This window comes from Mustela lutreola, chromosome 14, assembly GCF_030435805.1.
Source record: "Mustela lutreola isolate mMusLut2 chromosome 14, mMusLut2.pri, whole genome shotgun sequence".
NCBI classification, from domain to species: Eukaryota; Metazoa; Chordata; class Mammalia; order Carnivora; family Mustelidae; genus Mustela; species Mustela lutreola.
Window position 1 is genome coordinate 60,945,541 of NC_081303.1, and position 14,350 is coordinate 60,959,890.

The 14,350-nt window shown below is 37.1% G+C and overlaps 1 protein-coding gene across 1 annotated transcript in view; it reads right to left on the bottom strand.

The window, feature by feature from the left end:
• Positions 1–14,350, bottom strand: part of USH2A (usherin) — a 704,505-nt gene that overhangs the window by 567,766 nt on the left and 122,389 nt on the right. Inside the window, exons 11-12 of the mRNA XM_059145262.1 lie at positions 10,512–10,707; positions 6,458–7,099 (exon numbers count right to left, since the gene is read on the bottom strand). Of these exons, the coding sequence (XP_059001245.1) occupies positions 6,458–7,099; positions 10,512–10,707 (838 nt within the window). The remainder of the gene's footprint in view (positions 1–6,457; positions 7,100–10,511; positions 10,708–14,350) is intronic.

Below are 14,350 nucleotides of genomic sequence, written 5' to 3' on the forward strand. Positions count from 1 at the left end.
CCAAGGGTCCTGGGATTGGACTCCCTAGTCAGCAGAAAGCCTGCTTTTCCCTCTCCCACTCCCCTTGCTTGTGTTCCCTCTCTTGCTGTTTCTCTCTCTGTGTCAAATAAATAAATGAAATCTAAAGGAAACCCCCTAATTTTCCTATTTATGGGAATATCCATGAAGGACCTCCAAATGCCTTTCTTTAAAAATCAAATTCAGTAACAACAATAAGCATAAATAATGACAGCTATGATTATGTCTTGGGAGTTATAACGCATATAATGTGTATTCACAATCCACAGAAACACTTTTATATTTTGTTCCCATTTTTCTCAGTCTCAGTGCTTATCAACTATATGCTCGAAAGTTTCTCTCCCATGCCATTGCCACCATCCCAGAAATTTCTCCAACTTAGGCCATGGAGATCATCTCATTTCTAGACAACTCAGTTCAATTCTTCATTATCAAATCACAGTAGTCTCTCGGAATTCTATTCATTTCCATTTTATAACTATTATTCAGATTCTACACAACAGAGATGCACTGGGACCTAAAGCAGTCAACTAGAATCACAGGTGGGAATGAGCTTCAGCGAGGGGGGAGGCTCCAAACAATTATAATACAAGTATCTCTTTTACATCGCCCTCTAATATTTTTTGAGTGAATGATTAACAAATATTGCATTATTCAGAAAAATGTTTTACTCTTTCAGAGTCCAGACTCTGAGGTCAGTTGGACCTAGATTTGTAAATGGTTCTGCTGAATTAGAATCCATTCCCCCTACTATAAAGTGGGAAAGTACTGGCCCTCCCAGCCTATAAATATTGTGCATATTCAACGGGACTTTTTCAGATAAAACCCCTTTCCAGGGCCTGACACACAGCAGACACTCAGTAAATATTACCTATTTTTATAGGCTGCCATTTTTATGAGGCAATATTCTAGGAAAGTGGGATTTTCCTTAAATTACAATTTAAATAATGACTTGTCAGTGTACTCTCCCCCTACCTCCATGGATGCACCTGAAATTACGGTCCATATTGCTTATGACAAAATTCTTTCCTGGTGGTTTATCAGAGAAGAGGTTCTTATTCTAAGGCCCAGGTCTCTCTGTGGAAAACATGTTCATCTGCAAAGCTGTTTCATCAAACACTAGGATAGGTGGCCTAACCGGATCTCAGCTTTGATGCACTGATTTTTAATGGAATATCAGCCATCTAATTCCAATTCCATTGGAAGGGTCTTGCATGCAATTTTGGTTTATGAGCTCATTACTTAACAAATATGATATGCTTCTTAATGAAACAAGATACTTTGTTTTACTTTCTAATAGTCTGTATGAATTATAAAACAACACCAAAAGTAAATATCAGAGGAAAGCATGAGGAATTGTCCTATTAGCACAAAACATGTCATACGAAGCTGTTTTCATTATAAATTAGCCTTTATTTTATTCCAGAGCCACAGAGTCCTCAATAAACTCTCTCTGCCTCTGGTTCTCAAGGACAAGGGTGGGTCACTGGCTCAGGATGCCTTGACATCCTTCCCTGCATTTCCCGGCCTCGCCTCTGATTAAGTGCTTGCTGCTGAACGTTACGAGGTCATCCAGCACCGAAAAAAACGAACTGGGAAAACATATTTAGTGCTGTATTTATTAGTGTGGGCATGTGTACATTCATATATGTACACACACTCCAAATAATTTTAAATTAAAGCATTTTTAAAATACTTAATGGAGGTTAAGCAGCATTTTTAACCTCTGTTCAAGTTATTGAATGGCATATTAAAACCAATGTGGCTCTAATGTAGCTTCTAATGTGCACTGCTGCTTTAACAAATTGCCTATAAATTTTAGTTGAATTAAGCCTATTCCTTGTACATTCATAGTAAGGTTGGGTTAATAATACATGAGGTTTCATTATATGCACCTTCCTTAATAATGTTTTTTAGGAAAGTGGGACGAGAATCTATGGGCAATAGTATACTAGGGGCCAGGAGTATTTGCAACCACAAACGAAAAAGGCGGCAGAAGTCCCGAGGCTTGCCCGTCCATCCCTCCTACCCCACCCCAGGGATCCCCCTCCATGCCCCACTACTCACACAGGCTCCGCTGTGGCACATGATCTAGGTCTCTCAGATGTGTTTAAAGAAAGGAAGCTTCAGGTTCCAGCAGTACATTTTAACATGCAAACTACAGAGCTGGCTACTGGGAAACATCTGTGTATGATGAAGATGCTTCGGGGTTAGGGTTCTTTTTTTCAATGTAAATTTCACAGTAAGAGACAATAAAACCAGAAAATAAAATTCAAAGTAGTTTTGGAAGCTAGAATGCAGGACGCCCCTCCCCCCAGAGAAAGTCCACAAAACACATTCCATATGCTACACTTATGTGTACAGAATACCTTGTTTTGTCAAAAAAAATCCATTAGGTCCTTAGATTGCTATTTTCTTTCCTCCCTGGCAGCGTAAAAACCACATCCTCTCTGTATGTCATCAAAGGAGCACTCAGAGAGTTGCACTCTGCCTGTGCCTAAATAGAAGAGAACGCCACTGGGTTTGGGGGGTTTTTGAGAGACAGAGAGAGGGCAAGTGAGGGGAGGGGCAGAGGGAGAGGGAGAGAGACAATCTGAAGCAGGCTCCACGACCAGCACAGGGCCGTGGTGGGGTTTGATCTCACAACCCTGAGATCATGACCTGAGCCAGAATCAAGAGTCAGATACTTAATTGACTGCACCATCCAGATGGCCCACCCCTGGGGTAATTTTTTTTTTAATTTTTTAAAATTTTTAATTAACATATAATGTATCATTAGCCCCAGGGGTACAGGTCTGTGATTGCCAGGTTTACACTTCACAGCACTCACCACAGCACATACCCTCCCCAATGTCCATAACCCAACCACCCTCTCCCTACCTGCCTCCTCCTGGCAACCCTCAGTTTGTTTTGTAAGATTAAGAGTCTTACAGTTTGTCTCCCTCCCAATCCCATCTTGTTTCATTTATTCCTTTCCTACCCCTCAAACCCCCCACTCGTTGCCTCTCAACGTCCTCATATCAGCGAGATCATAGGATAATTGTCTTTCTCTGATTGACTCATTTTGCTCAGCATAATACCCTGGGGTAATTTTTAAATGTAATTATGTATAACTTCGGGAAACACTGATGGGCTTATCCCCCAGGGAGACACTGCCCTATGTGCTCTGTGTGCCCAGGACAGAGCACTGAACAATGTCAAGAATAGCCGTTAGACTTGTAGAACGAATGATCTAAAGACTCCTGGAAATGAGGTCCGGGTGTTACAGCTCATGTGGACCACGTTTTCACCTACAATGATGGGAAGACTGGAGGATGGGGTGATACAGTCTGACTGAGGTTTGAACAGCATCACTTTCGCTGTACATTAAGAAATGTGACTGGAGAAGAATAAAGAGGAGAAAGGAAGTTTTAAGAGGCTTGTCAGCTAGTCCAGAAAAAAGATGAAAAGGGTGAGTGGGGTGTTGAAATGTGGACCAGTTCTGGATCTGTTGGAAACTGAAAGCAACAAGACTGATTTTGATAAAAGCAACAAGAGTTGTAGAAACAGAAGAGAATCAGAGGAGAACAGCGAGGATTTGGCTGAAAAGATTACAGCCCAGAAACTACTAGCACAGCATTTCAGCTAAGCAGAGTTGAACAATTTTTCCCTTCTGAAATCCCCAAAAATGAAATGAAAGAAAGTAGAGGAGATGAAGCTCAGCGGCAGATGTCCACCAGGAAAAGCTAAGCACTTGCCATGGAGAAGCCAACAGTCAGCTGATTGATTCAGGTAGTGTCAGTCTAGAAAGTAAGGTTTGGAATTGAAGATTCCAGAGGTTTCTGAAGTCAGGTGTGAGAATAATTCATCGTCTCCCCAAACAGAAGTTTTTCCCTCTTGCATTCTGAAAGAGGACAATGAGTGTTCTCTTTAGAAGTTAAACTGGAGAGTGTATGGGTTCAGAAAATCTAAGGACACAGTGCTACAAGTGAGTACAGGGATGATATATAAGTTGCCTGTGATGGGTGATTTCTTGTGTCAGCTTGGGTAGATCTGGAGTCAGTTGTTTGGTCAAACACTAGTCTAGATGTTATTGTGAAGGGGTTTTACAGATTTTCCCACAATACAAGAATGCTCATCTACAGACAAAAGGGCCCACTGAGTGCTCAGAAAAATTATTTAATGAAAGCACCTCATCATGAAATTGTCAGAAATGAGGGATATAGAAATAGTAGAAGCTTCTAGAATGTAAGAAAGAAAAGAAAGAGAAAGGGAAAAAAGGAATCTTATTGGCACTGCAAAAAGGTAATGGTGAAATAATTTTTTGAGTGAAACTGGTAATGGTAAAATTTCAGTAGTTATTAGTGTGGAATACAGTTATTTGCCGACATTCAAAATTCTAAAAAAATTACTTTTTTCTCTATAGTCTTTCTCACAAGTTACTGGAGTGTGTTCTCTACTGAATACACATATAAAATAATAAAAAAGAAGAACACATAGGATTTAGGAAATGGGACCCAACAAAGGAGATACGTGAAAGAAATTCTCAGTAGCGCTGATGTATATACACATCTCCTATTGGTTCTGTTTCTCCGGAGAACCCTTATACAGATACTCCCCTTAAAATTCCTGATTATTTCTCAGTGTGTTCAATTAAACCACCTACTGAATGCATGCAATGTACCAGGAATTACATTAGTATTGTGACTATACACGTTAAATAAGGCAATCCCTGCTCTCAAGATACTGAAACTCTAACCAGGGACATAATCAACTACCCAAATAAATAAAATACAAGAATGCCTTAAATATGGGGACTATTTGCATTAATAGGGATGATCTCCATTCTATATTTTTCTTAAAAGGGAGGACAATTTGCCATAAAGCATGCAGAGAGAGAAACAGAAATGGAGTATGTCCTAAAGAGAGAGGGAGAGGGAAAGGAAGAGAGAGAAAAAGAGAGGGAATATGGAAATGATTGAATGGTTGAATTAATGCACATGTATCAGAGGGAGATTTCTGGCTCCTGAGTTCTCACTGCATTGCTCCATATCAGGTTCTGTGGGACAGCCAGGGATAATACAGCCTCCATTTATACTGAAGCCAGTTCAAATTACTTTCTGGTACCTACATCTCAAAAAGAATTAACTATTCATCAACTCCATCCCATCCATCCCTTTGGATTTACTTGTCCGATGTGAAAGGAAACATATGGCTCAATCCTAAACTTGTTTCCTAGTCACGGCAAATAGGACTTCCACTGTACCCATTTCTGACAAGCAAATCTCCCTTCCGCTTGGCACCACGCTCCTTCTCGTTTACACAGGTCTAGATAATTCAGAGTTGGTTGTGTAGACAGAATAACCATTAGCACAGCTATTAAACAACTAACAAACATGTATATTCATTATGATGTTATGATAGTTTTATTATAAAGAAAGTATACTGTTTTAGTTAGATCATATAAAGGCAAGGAGAAAACCATGAATAGGGTCCATCTTTCCTCCAGTTAGCAAACACTTAAAAAGGTAGGTGCAGTAAGACTAAACAGTAGTCTGTTTTGCAAATTTGGTGACATTTAAAAATTCTAGAGATGTCTAGGTGGCTCAGTTAGGTAAGCATCTGCCTTTGGCTCAGGTCATGATCCCAGGGTCCTGGGATAGAGTCCTGTTCATTGGGGGGCCTTCTTCTTACTCTGCCTGCCTCTCCCCATGTTTGTGTGCTCTCTCTCTCTCTCTGACAAATAAATAAATAAAAACCTTTAAAAAATAATTCTAGATACCACTAGATAATGCTAGAACATACAGCCCATTTAGTAAAAACATCGGTCAGCTTTATTCAGAAAATAAGTTCATCATCTGAATATCTGGCATGGTATAGATAATTAACCCAAGTTTTCACTTCTCTGGGAAACAAAATTTATTCTTGCTTTTATTAGTTCAGACTTTTTGTGGCTATTTGAAGGGAATTTACTTCAAATAGAGATATAAGTATAAATTAGTTTTGATTATAAAATGTCTGATTGACTGGGATTCCTGTAAAGACTCACCCCAAATACATCAATAGAGACAGATATGCCAAATAATCTTGAACATATGGAATCGTTCTATCTGTATTTGTTGCTAATATAAATACAACAACGTTGTTGGAAGTAAATTTTTTTAGAAGTCCCAACCCCGGTGTGCCTGGGTGGCTCAGTGGGTTAAGCCTCTGCCTTTGGCTCAGGTCATGATCTCAAGGTCCTGGGATCGAGCCCCACATCCGGCTCTCTGCTCAACAGGGGGCCTGCTTTCTCCTCCCCCTCTGCCTGCCTCTCCGCCTACTTGTGATCTGTCAAATAAATAAATAAAATCTTAAAAAAAAAAAAAAAGTCCCAACCCCAAAACAAAGAGGAATCATCCAATATGGGAAAATGAAAGGAAAGTCACTGTGCGCTGAACACGTAACACACGTCTCTTACCTGGTTGACAATGATTACACCTTCTTCCCTGCCGATTAGGCAAACACAGGCACTGGCCACTGACTGGGTCACAAGCAGTCCCAGGTAATGTCCCCAAGGAGTCACACTCACACATCTGGCAGCCTCGAAAATTGTCACTGGTCAGATTGTACCTGTGAGGCGCACACTGATTACAGTGAAGACCTGTTACTCCTAATTTGCAAGGACATTGTCCTGTTGATTTGTCACACAGCAGAGAGCCATTTACCGTCCCAGTCTTATCACAGTTGCAAGGCAGACAGAGGAAAGAATTATTTTGCAGGAGGTAGAAGAATCCCTCCAAACATTGGTTGCACTGTCTCCCTCCTACCCTGGGCTTGCAGACGCACTGCCCTGTCCTGGCATCACAGACGGTCCCAGACAGGGATCCAGCCTCATCACAGTCACAGGCCTTACAACTGGCAATGTCCAGTCCATAAAAGTGTTCTCTGCAGGTGTCACACTGAGGTCCTTTGGCTTCTTTCTTACACTCGCACTGCCCAGAAAGAGGATCGCAGAATTTGCTCACCGAGCCGTGGACATTGCACCGGCAGGGTTCACATCCATCGTTGTTAAAACTTCGGAGGAATTTAAACCCAAAATTGCAGTGATCACATCTAAGCCCTGAAGATAAAATTTGTTTAAGAAAGTGAAAACGTGGAAATGATTCTATTCATTCTAGTCTTTCAAGATAAACCACGCTCCTGCCAACATTGAACGCAGACACAAAATGTTCTCCCAGGGAATGCCACGGAGGCCTGGTCATAGACTCAAAATACAGTAATGATACTCACATGCGCAGTCATACGAAACTTTAGTTCTGTAACGTGCTTTATGAAATTTTATTCCTTAACATACAGAGAAATGCTCACTAGAAATGTGGCACTCTTCCTCTCTAACAAATATGAAAACGATTATTTTTAATTATTTTACGTTAACAAATGTTCATGGAAAAGAACAGGCAAGGAAATAAATTTTCAAAGCTACCCAGAAGAATTTACATACTACCACATTACTTATTTTCCTAGAAATCAGATGATACACCAATGTTTAAAACAATCGGAAGGTGATAGCTGTTTTTGTGTAGCAGAATATATGCTTCTGAATATCCCCTCTTTAAATAATTAATATAAATAAAACTTATCCAGAGCAGTTTTTGTTTCAAGGCTCGTATATGCCCCTACATTTTATTATTTTCAATTAATATAAATTATGCTCTCCTTGGCTCATAAAGCAATCACATCGCTTGTCATATCGTGTGGTTCAGGACATTCCTCTTTAAACACGAAATAAATTCTGCTGTTACATTACTTCTATTTAAAGGAGTACATATATACATTTCACAAACAGAGAAAAATATTTTACGACTCAAACTTAAATCTCTGACAATTTAGGTGAGTTTCAGATAGAGCATTAAAAGGAAAGAAAATAAAACAAACAATTTTGAATAGTAACAGTTAAGATGCAAAATATTCCCTTTAGATAGTTCACACACACCTGACTTTAAATAACTGGCTACGTGGGGTTGAATCAATGGAAACATTTATTTCAAGCTATGATCGCAATAAAAAAAAAATTAGTCCTAAAATAACAGTCAAAAACACACTCAGGAACTCATATGTAGAAAAGCATTTCTTAAACTGGAAGGAAATGCATAATATATATGTATATATATGGATAAAAATTCAAGAACTCCAATGGAAGGCAAGTTCTTTAACAGTGATGAATGACTCACCTAAGGCATATCATTTAATTTCAATAAGGAAAATAAAAAAGGACCACTATTGCTGCAAATTTTAAAAATAACTGTATTGTTAACAAGAATTATGACTCATTTTGAACTATTAAAATTGGTCTACATGGATTCATATCATATCAGTTTTAAAAATATGCGCAGTGCTTATTTGAATATGCCATACATATTCCTGACAGGCAATCTATTCCTAACGATACTCGGGGAGGCCTACAGGGCATCACATTCGGTGTTAACAAGTGCAGGCGAGTTAGCACACTTGGCATTTAATTCACATTCTTCTCCCTTTTTATTCTAGATGAATGACCTACTTTAATAAAATTATTGGTGCTAATGTATTTTACTGGTGATAGAATCATTAGTAAGATTTAACAGTTTTGTTAACTCGAACAGTTTGCTTTCTGAAGCGTACACAACATACACCAGTATTTTTGGCTTTTTTTTTTTTAAATTAACAAGGTAAAATTGAATAAGGGTATTGGCTAATCCCATTAGGAAAAGAAACCTATATAAACTTACCAAGTTTGTGTTTTTATTCAAAAATCTGCACGTGCAGAAATAGCTCTAGAAATAATCATCTCAAAATGATGATTTAATCTTCAAAAATATATGTCTTTGTATTTTCCTACAGAAAACTATCTGGATCAATAAGACACAGAGATGGCAGGGAAGTCATAACACATTCTAAATAAAGAGCAAATTTTGATATCCCCCTTTTCTTAAGATCGGGGATCCAACCATCACAGGAAAGACTTCATTGTTACAGAAAAGTAAACATTTCATTGTCCTTATAGGTCTATCCTTGAATTTTGCTTTCCGATCATGAATTTAAAATATATTTCATATTAAAGGACAAAGGATGACACTAGATAGATTGAATTCAAGTGTCTTGGAATTCATTTAGCATCACAGATAACACTTATAAAAAGATACACTGCTCTTTACAAGTTACTCCTTCCTTTTTTTTTCCCCAAAAAGTTGGTTTTTGTATGCTTAAAATGCATAGGACAAGTATATCAGAGATTTTGATGTAACCTTTCTTTAAACCAGAGAAATCTTGTGTCATATCATTTACCATGTCCATATTTTTTTATTAAATTAAAATGAAATGCTTGTCTGGCTGAATTGTATAAAATGAGGTATATATACCTACGTATAGAAAAGATAAAGAATTAGGTTTAGACTTACAGAACTGTAATAAAAATGTTATTCAGAATATGTTCATCTGTATATGTATTTGTGTGTGTGTGTGTGTGTGTGTGTGTATGTGTATGTGTGTGTGCGTGTCTGCCGGGCATGTTTTCATTATTACAAGGTTCAGGTTAGTGTTAGAAAAACCACGGAAGACTTGGTGACCTGAATGACAATAGAAAGGTACAGGTCTTTCTTAAACTTCCTATGTGAACCAAGACATGTTCCGTTAAAATACAAGACTCACTTCATCAGGAAAGTTTCCTCTCATAATATTCTCATATATCAATATTTCAAAGTGCATTATGTACATAGTGCATTTTGGGCACTTGATAAATTTTGTCCTTATGTGGCTGTGGTTCCCCTCAAAAATGCTGGATGTAATAAATTGCTATAATCAAATCTAATTTCTGAAAAATACCTGTGGGAGTAACAAACAAAAAAGCAGGTCTTGTATAAAAAAATGATAAATAACACTGAAGGTAGCTGTTTATTATAATCAGCTTGGCACTGAATTACAAAATTAAAATTATGTGGCCCTTTATAACTAACCCTACCAATACACATGATCTGTGGAATTATGTTGACTTATTTTGCATTTCATAGGAACAGTTCAAAGAAATATAATAGAAAAAAAATGGAAAGATTTATCACAAAGGACCCTGTAGCATAGAATATTTTGAAAAAAATCCATTTATTTTGGTCTATTAAGAAAACTAGCATGGAAATGATTTGCTTAGAACTCATTAAGTGTAAAACATTTTGAAAAAGTACTAATTTTCTAAAAGAAACATCTATGCAGTAAGCAAATTATATTTTTCTATGACTTATTAGTATGGGACCATGTGAACTAAGGCATCTACAGAATAAAGAAACTTCTAAAGGGTTGATTAAACTAAACTTCAAGCTGTAGTTTGATAGAATTATTAATTTAATCATTTTTAGACAGTTAATTTCATCCAAATTGTTTTTTTTTTCCCAGCCTGCCTTGAGCAAGGAAATTTGCTTTGCTCTTCAGTTAAGAAATCAAATAGAGAATTTTATTCCAGATGGTAATAGAGATGTGACTGTAAACTTTTGCATTACACATACCAATAACATTTGCTTTGCACTTGCACTGGCCTGAATTTTGGTGACAGGTAATATCTCCATCCACTGTCCCAGAGGTACTGCAGTTACAGGAGCTGCAGCCATCAGGATCTGACTCTCGTAGATTGTAGAATCCATTTTGGCACTGATTGCACTGTCTTCCAGACACATGTCTCTTACAATTACACTGGCCTCCAATCTAGAGGAGATACAACATTTTGTAGAACGATGAACGCATCTATTTTTAGATAATTTGCTCATTAGGTACAAGACAGGGAGGAAGGGGGGAAAAAAAAAGAGCTTTAAACAGACAAGAAGGTAATAAGGTACATTTCCTCCTGACACAAAACAAGGGAAGCTTCAGCAGGGTGAATATATAGAACTGAATGAAAATAAACCCCGAAGAAGTCAGTAGCAAGGGATTAAAAGGGAAACGTGGAATTAAGCACTGAGCGCCACAAAAAGAAATCAAAATATAGTCCTGTGGAGATTGAAAATAGAAAAGAGCCGGCAGTTAATTTAGTCTTATGATTTTACCTCTCTGGTTTTTTGTTCCTCTCATCTACTATCTCATCGACCCAAACTTGCTTGATACGTGGTGCTTAAATTAAGGATGGATCTTTCTATACTAATATCATCCCATCAAGGTCTTAATGTTTAAAATAAAGTTCTTTGTTAATGGAACCATTTGTGCCTACTGATAAATAACTTGAGAACTTTTTTTTTTTAAAAAACAGTTCTGCTTTTAGGAATATTTCAGCATATTTATAGTTTATTTGTAACATAACTTAGTCATATTAAGTATCGTTAGCTGATTTATATTGTGGTAAAAATGCAAAAATAGTTATTTGTTTCAGAGCACAGTCAAGTAAAATATCAGCTGAAAAAGAGTATTTTTCTTCTTCAAGCTCCTGAGAATGAAATACACAAAATATAGAATGCTTATCTACTATATGCATAAATAATACTATGGTGGTTAAAAAAAGATAATTAAGAGCCTAAGCTTTTCAGAAGGGAACATATGCATGTAAAATGTGAAACTAATATGAGAAATGTAAAAATAACTTAGGATTTGCAAAAGAGATGCCAATGTAGACATCAGATCAAATCTCCTGTAAAGTCACTGGCATTTCTTCCCCTGATTTCCTCTTACATGAGCTGAATCTAGCTCTCCACAATTGGTGGCAGGGTTGTCACCCAGGGAAGTAACCTATGTATAGAAAGGTGTGGCTTGATTTACCTGTAATCACAGGTATACTCAAAAAGATCAGTTTGGGATTCAGTTACAAAGATGTAAAAAAGGGTTTTTTAATTAAGGAATCTTAAGGAATCTATCACTGTCTCATTCTTCCTCATCTCAGGTATAGAGAATATGCTGGATTCATTACTTAAGCGTCAAATAATTGATGTGAAAATGTTTACTACTCTGAAAAATAGAAGTGTGTACATGCACCAGGTATACTCGTATATTAATAATGAACCTCAGTGTCAAAGATACTTATAGGTCCATAAAGATATGCAAAGACCATGAATGATCCTTTGTACCTTGCTACATTCCCCACCCCACTCTTACCCAATCCAAATAATCCAGATCATTACTCAAGATGGAGATTTGATTTGGTCTGCAAAAATAAGTGGCATTTATTGGTGAGTATGTGTAATATATAGTCATGAAAATCTACTAGGCCTCTGATTATATACTCTACTGCAAATAAGAGAATATGGTTTTACTACCATTTCCTTAACCTAAAATTTGTATAACACATAAATTATACTTTCTTTAAATGAGCCATACCTTAAAATGTGACTTAGAAGTAAATTATAAAGGCTTTCTAGTTTTATGAAAAGTTTTATTTTAAGCAGTTTCTCAAAATTCACCTGAAAATACAAATTTACATCTGTACAACTCAGCTTCATTTATTTTTTAAAATATTTATTTTTATCTTAGAGAGAGAGCGCACACTCATGGAGGGTCAAAGGGAGAGGGAGAAAGAGAATCCTCAGACAGACTACCTACTGAGCATGGAGCCTGACACAGTGCTCTGTCCCAGGACTCTGAGATGACAACCTGAGTCAAAATCAAGAATCAGATACTCAGAGCACCTGGGTGGCTCAGTTGGTTAAGCAACTTCCTACAGCTCAGGTCATGATCCTGGAGTCCTGGGATTGAGTCTCACATCAGGCGCCCTGCTCAGCAGGAAGTCTGCTTCTCCCTCTGACCTTTCTCCTCTCATGCTCTCTCATTCTCTCCCTCTCAAATAAAATATTTAAAAAACAATAGAATTGGATGCTCAGCCAACTGAGCCACCCAGACACCCCTAGTTTCATTTATATTATGGCACATATATCTATTTAAACTCTAAGACCAATTCTTGTCCACCAAGAAGTAGAAAGTGAGAAAGGTTTGCTTTTCCCCTTTAAAAATATACTTCCAAAATGTCAGATACAACATCTTTCTGTTTCTATGCTCTTTGGTAGAATACTTTTACACTGGCCCAATTAAGTAATACAGCCCTGAATAAGTCATGAGATGAAAGCTACAACACAAGGAAGATCGTCTTTGGTATTACAATAACAATATGTGGTGACAAATAGTAGCTACATTTCTGGGGAACACAGCATAAGGTACAGAGTTGTCAAATCACTTTGCTAAACATCTGAAACTAATGTAATATTGTATGTCAACTGCAATAAACATAAATAAATGAATGAATGAATAAATAAGCAAATAAATACACACACTCCTGTAATTATTATCCCCCAGAAAGATAAGGTAAAAGCTATATTCACTAAAAATATAGAAAACAAAAACCTTAACAAAGAAACAATCTGTGGAGGAAGGAATACATTAGGCAAAATAAAAATCTCAATAAAAGACGAGAAGAGAAAGTTGAGAAAATTCTTGGGAAAGAGTAATAAGGATAGAGATGTAAACAAAATAAAAATAGAGCATTTCCAGATGGACAAAAGTAGAAAAAAAAAACATGAGGGAGGAGAATATCAAAGAATTAATACAAAATAAACAGTTTTCCAGACATGAAGCTACAGTTTAAAAGGGCTCACCATGTGCTGGCAAAACTAATTGGTGGGGGTGGTGGGGGTGGCAGGGAACAAAGGCAATGTCATGTACAATCTCATAAAGCATTCAAATACTGGAAATATAAGGGACAAAAACTTCCAGAAAAAAATAAATCCCATATAAAAGCGCTACAGAATATCACTGAAGTGTTCTGCATTTTTATTGAAACCCAGAATACTACGTCATAACTTCCAAATTATGAGCAAAATTATTTGCCAATCTAGAATTCAATACCAGGTCAAACTATCAGTTATCACCGAGGAAAGAATAATGACATTTTTCAGGTATGAAAGGATTTCAAAAATCTAGCTGCCTCTCTTAGGAAGCTTGTGGGGGATATGACTCCAACAGATCAAAAAGTAAATGAACAAGAGCAACAACAACACAAGGCATGGGATCAAGGAGATGAAGATTCAGAAGCACGTGGCGAGTATTGGGCTAAGTAGCTGAGCAGGAGGCCTAGAAGGCCATTGGTCCAGACTAAATCCAAAGATGGAGCATTTGAAGAAGGTAAGGCTATACAGATAGAATAATTGTACCTGGACATGTAATTACAAATTTAAAAAAGAAAACCTTATAGATATTCATATAGCAAAGGTGTCAGCATTTGGGGGGAAAATTAGGGACAGACATATAAAAAGCTAAGCAGATATAAGCAAAGGAATTATTCAACATTAATTATTAAATTGTTTTATCTTTTTAAAATTATTAAATATAGGCAGAATAAAAGATTATGGATATTTTTGAAGATAGAGTCGACATG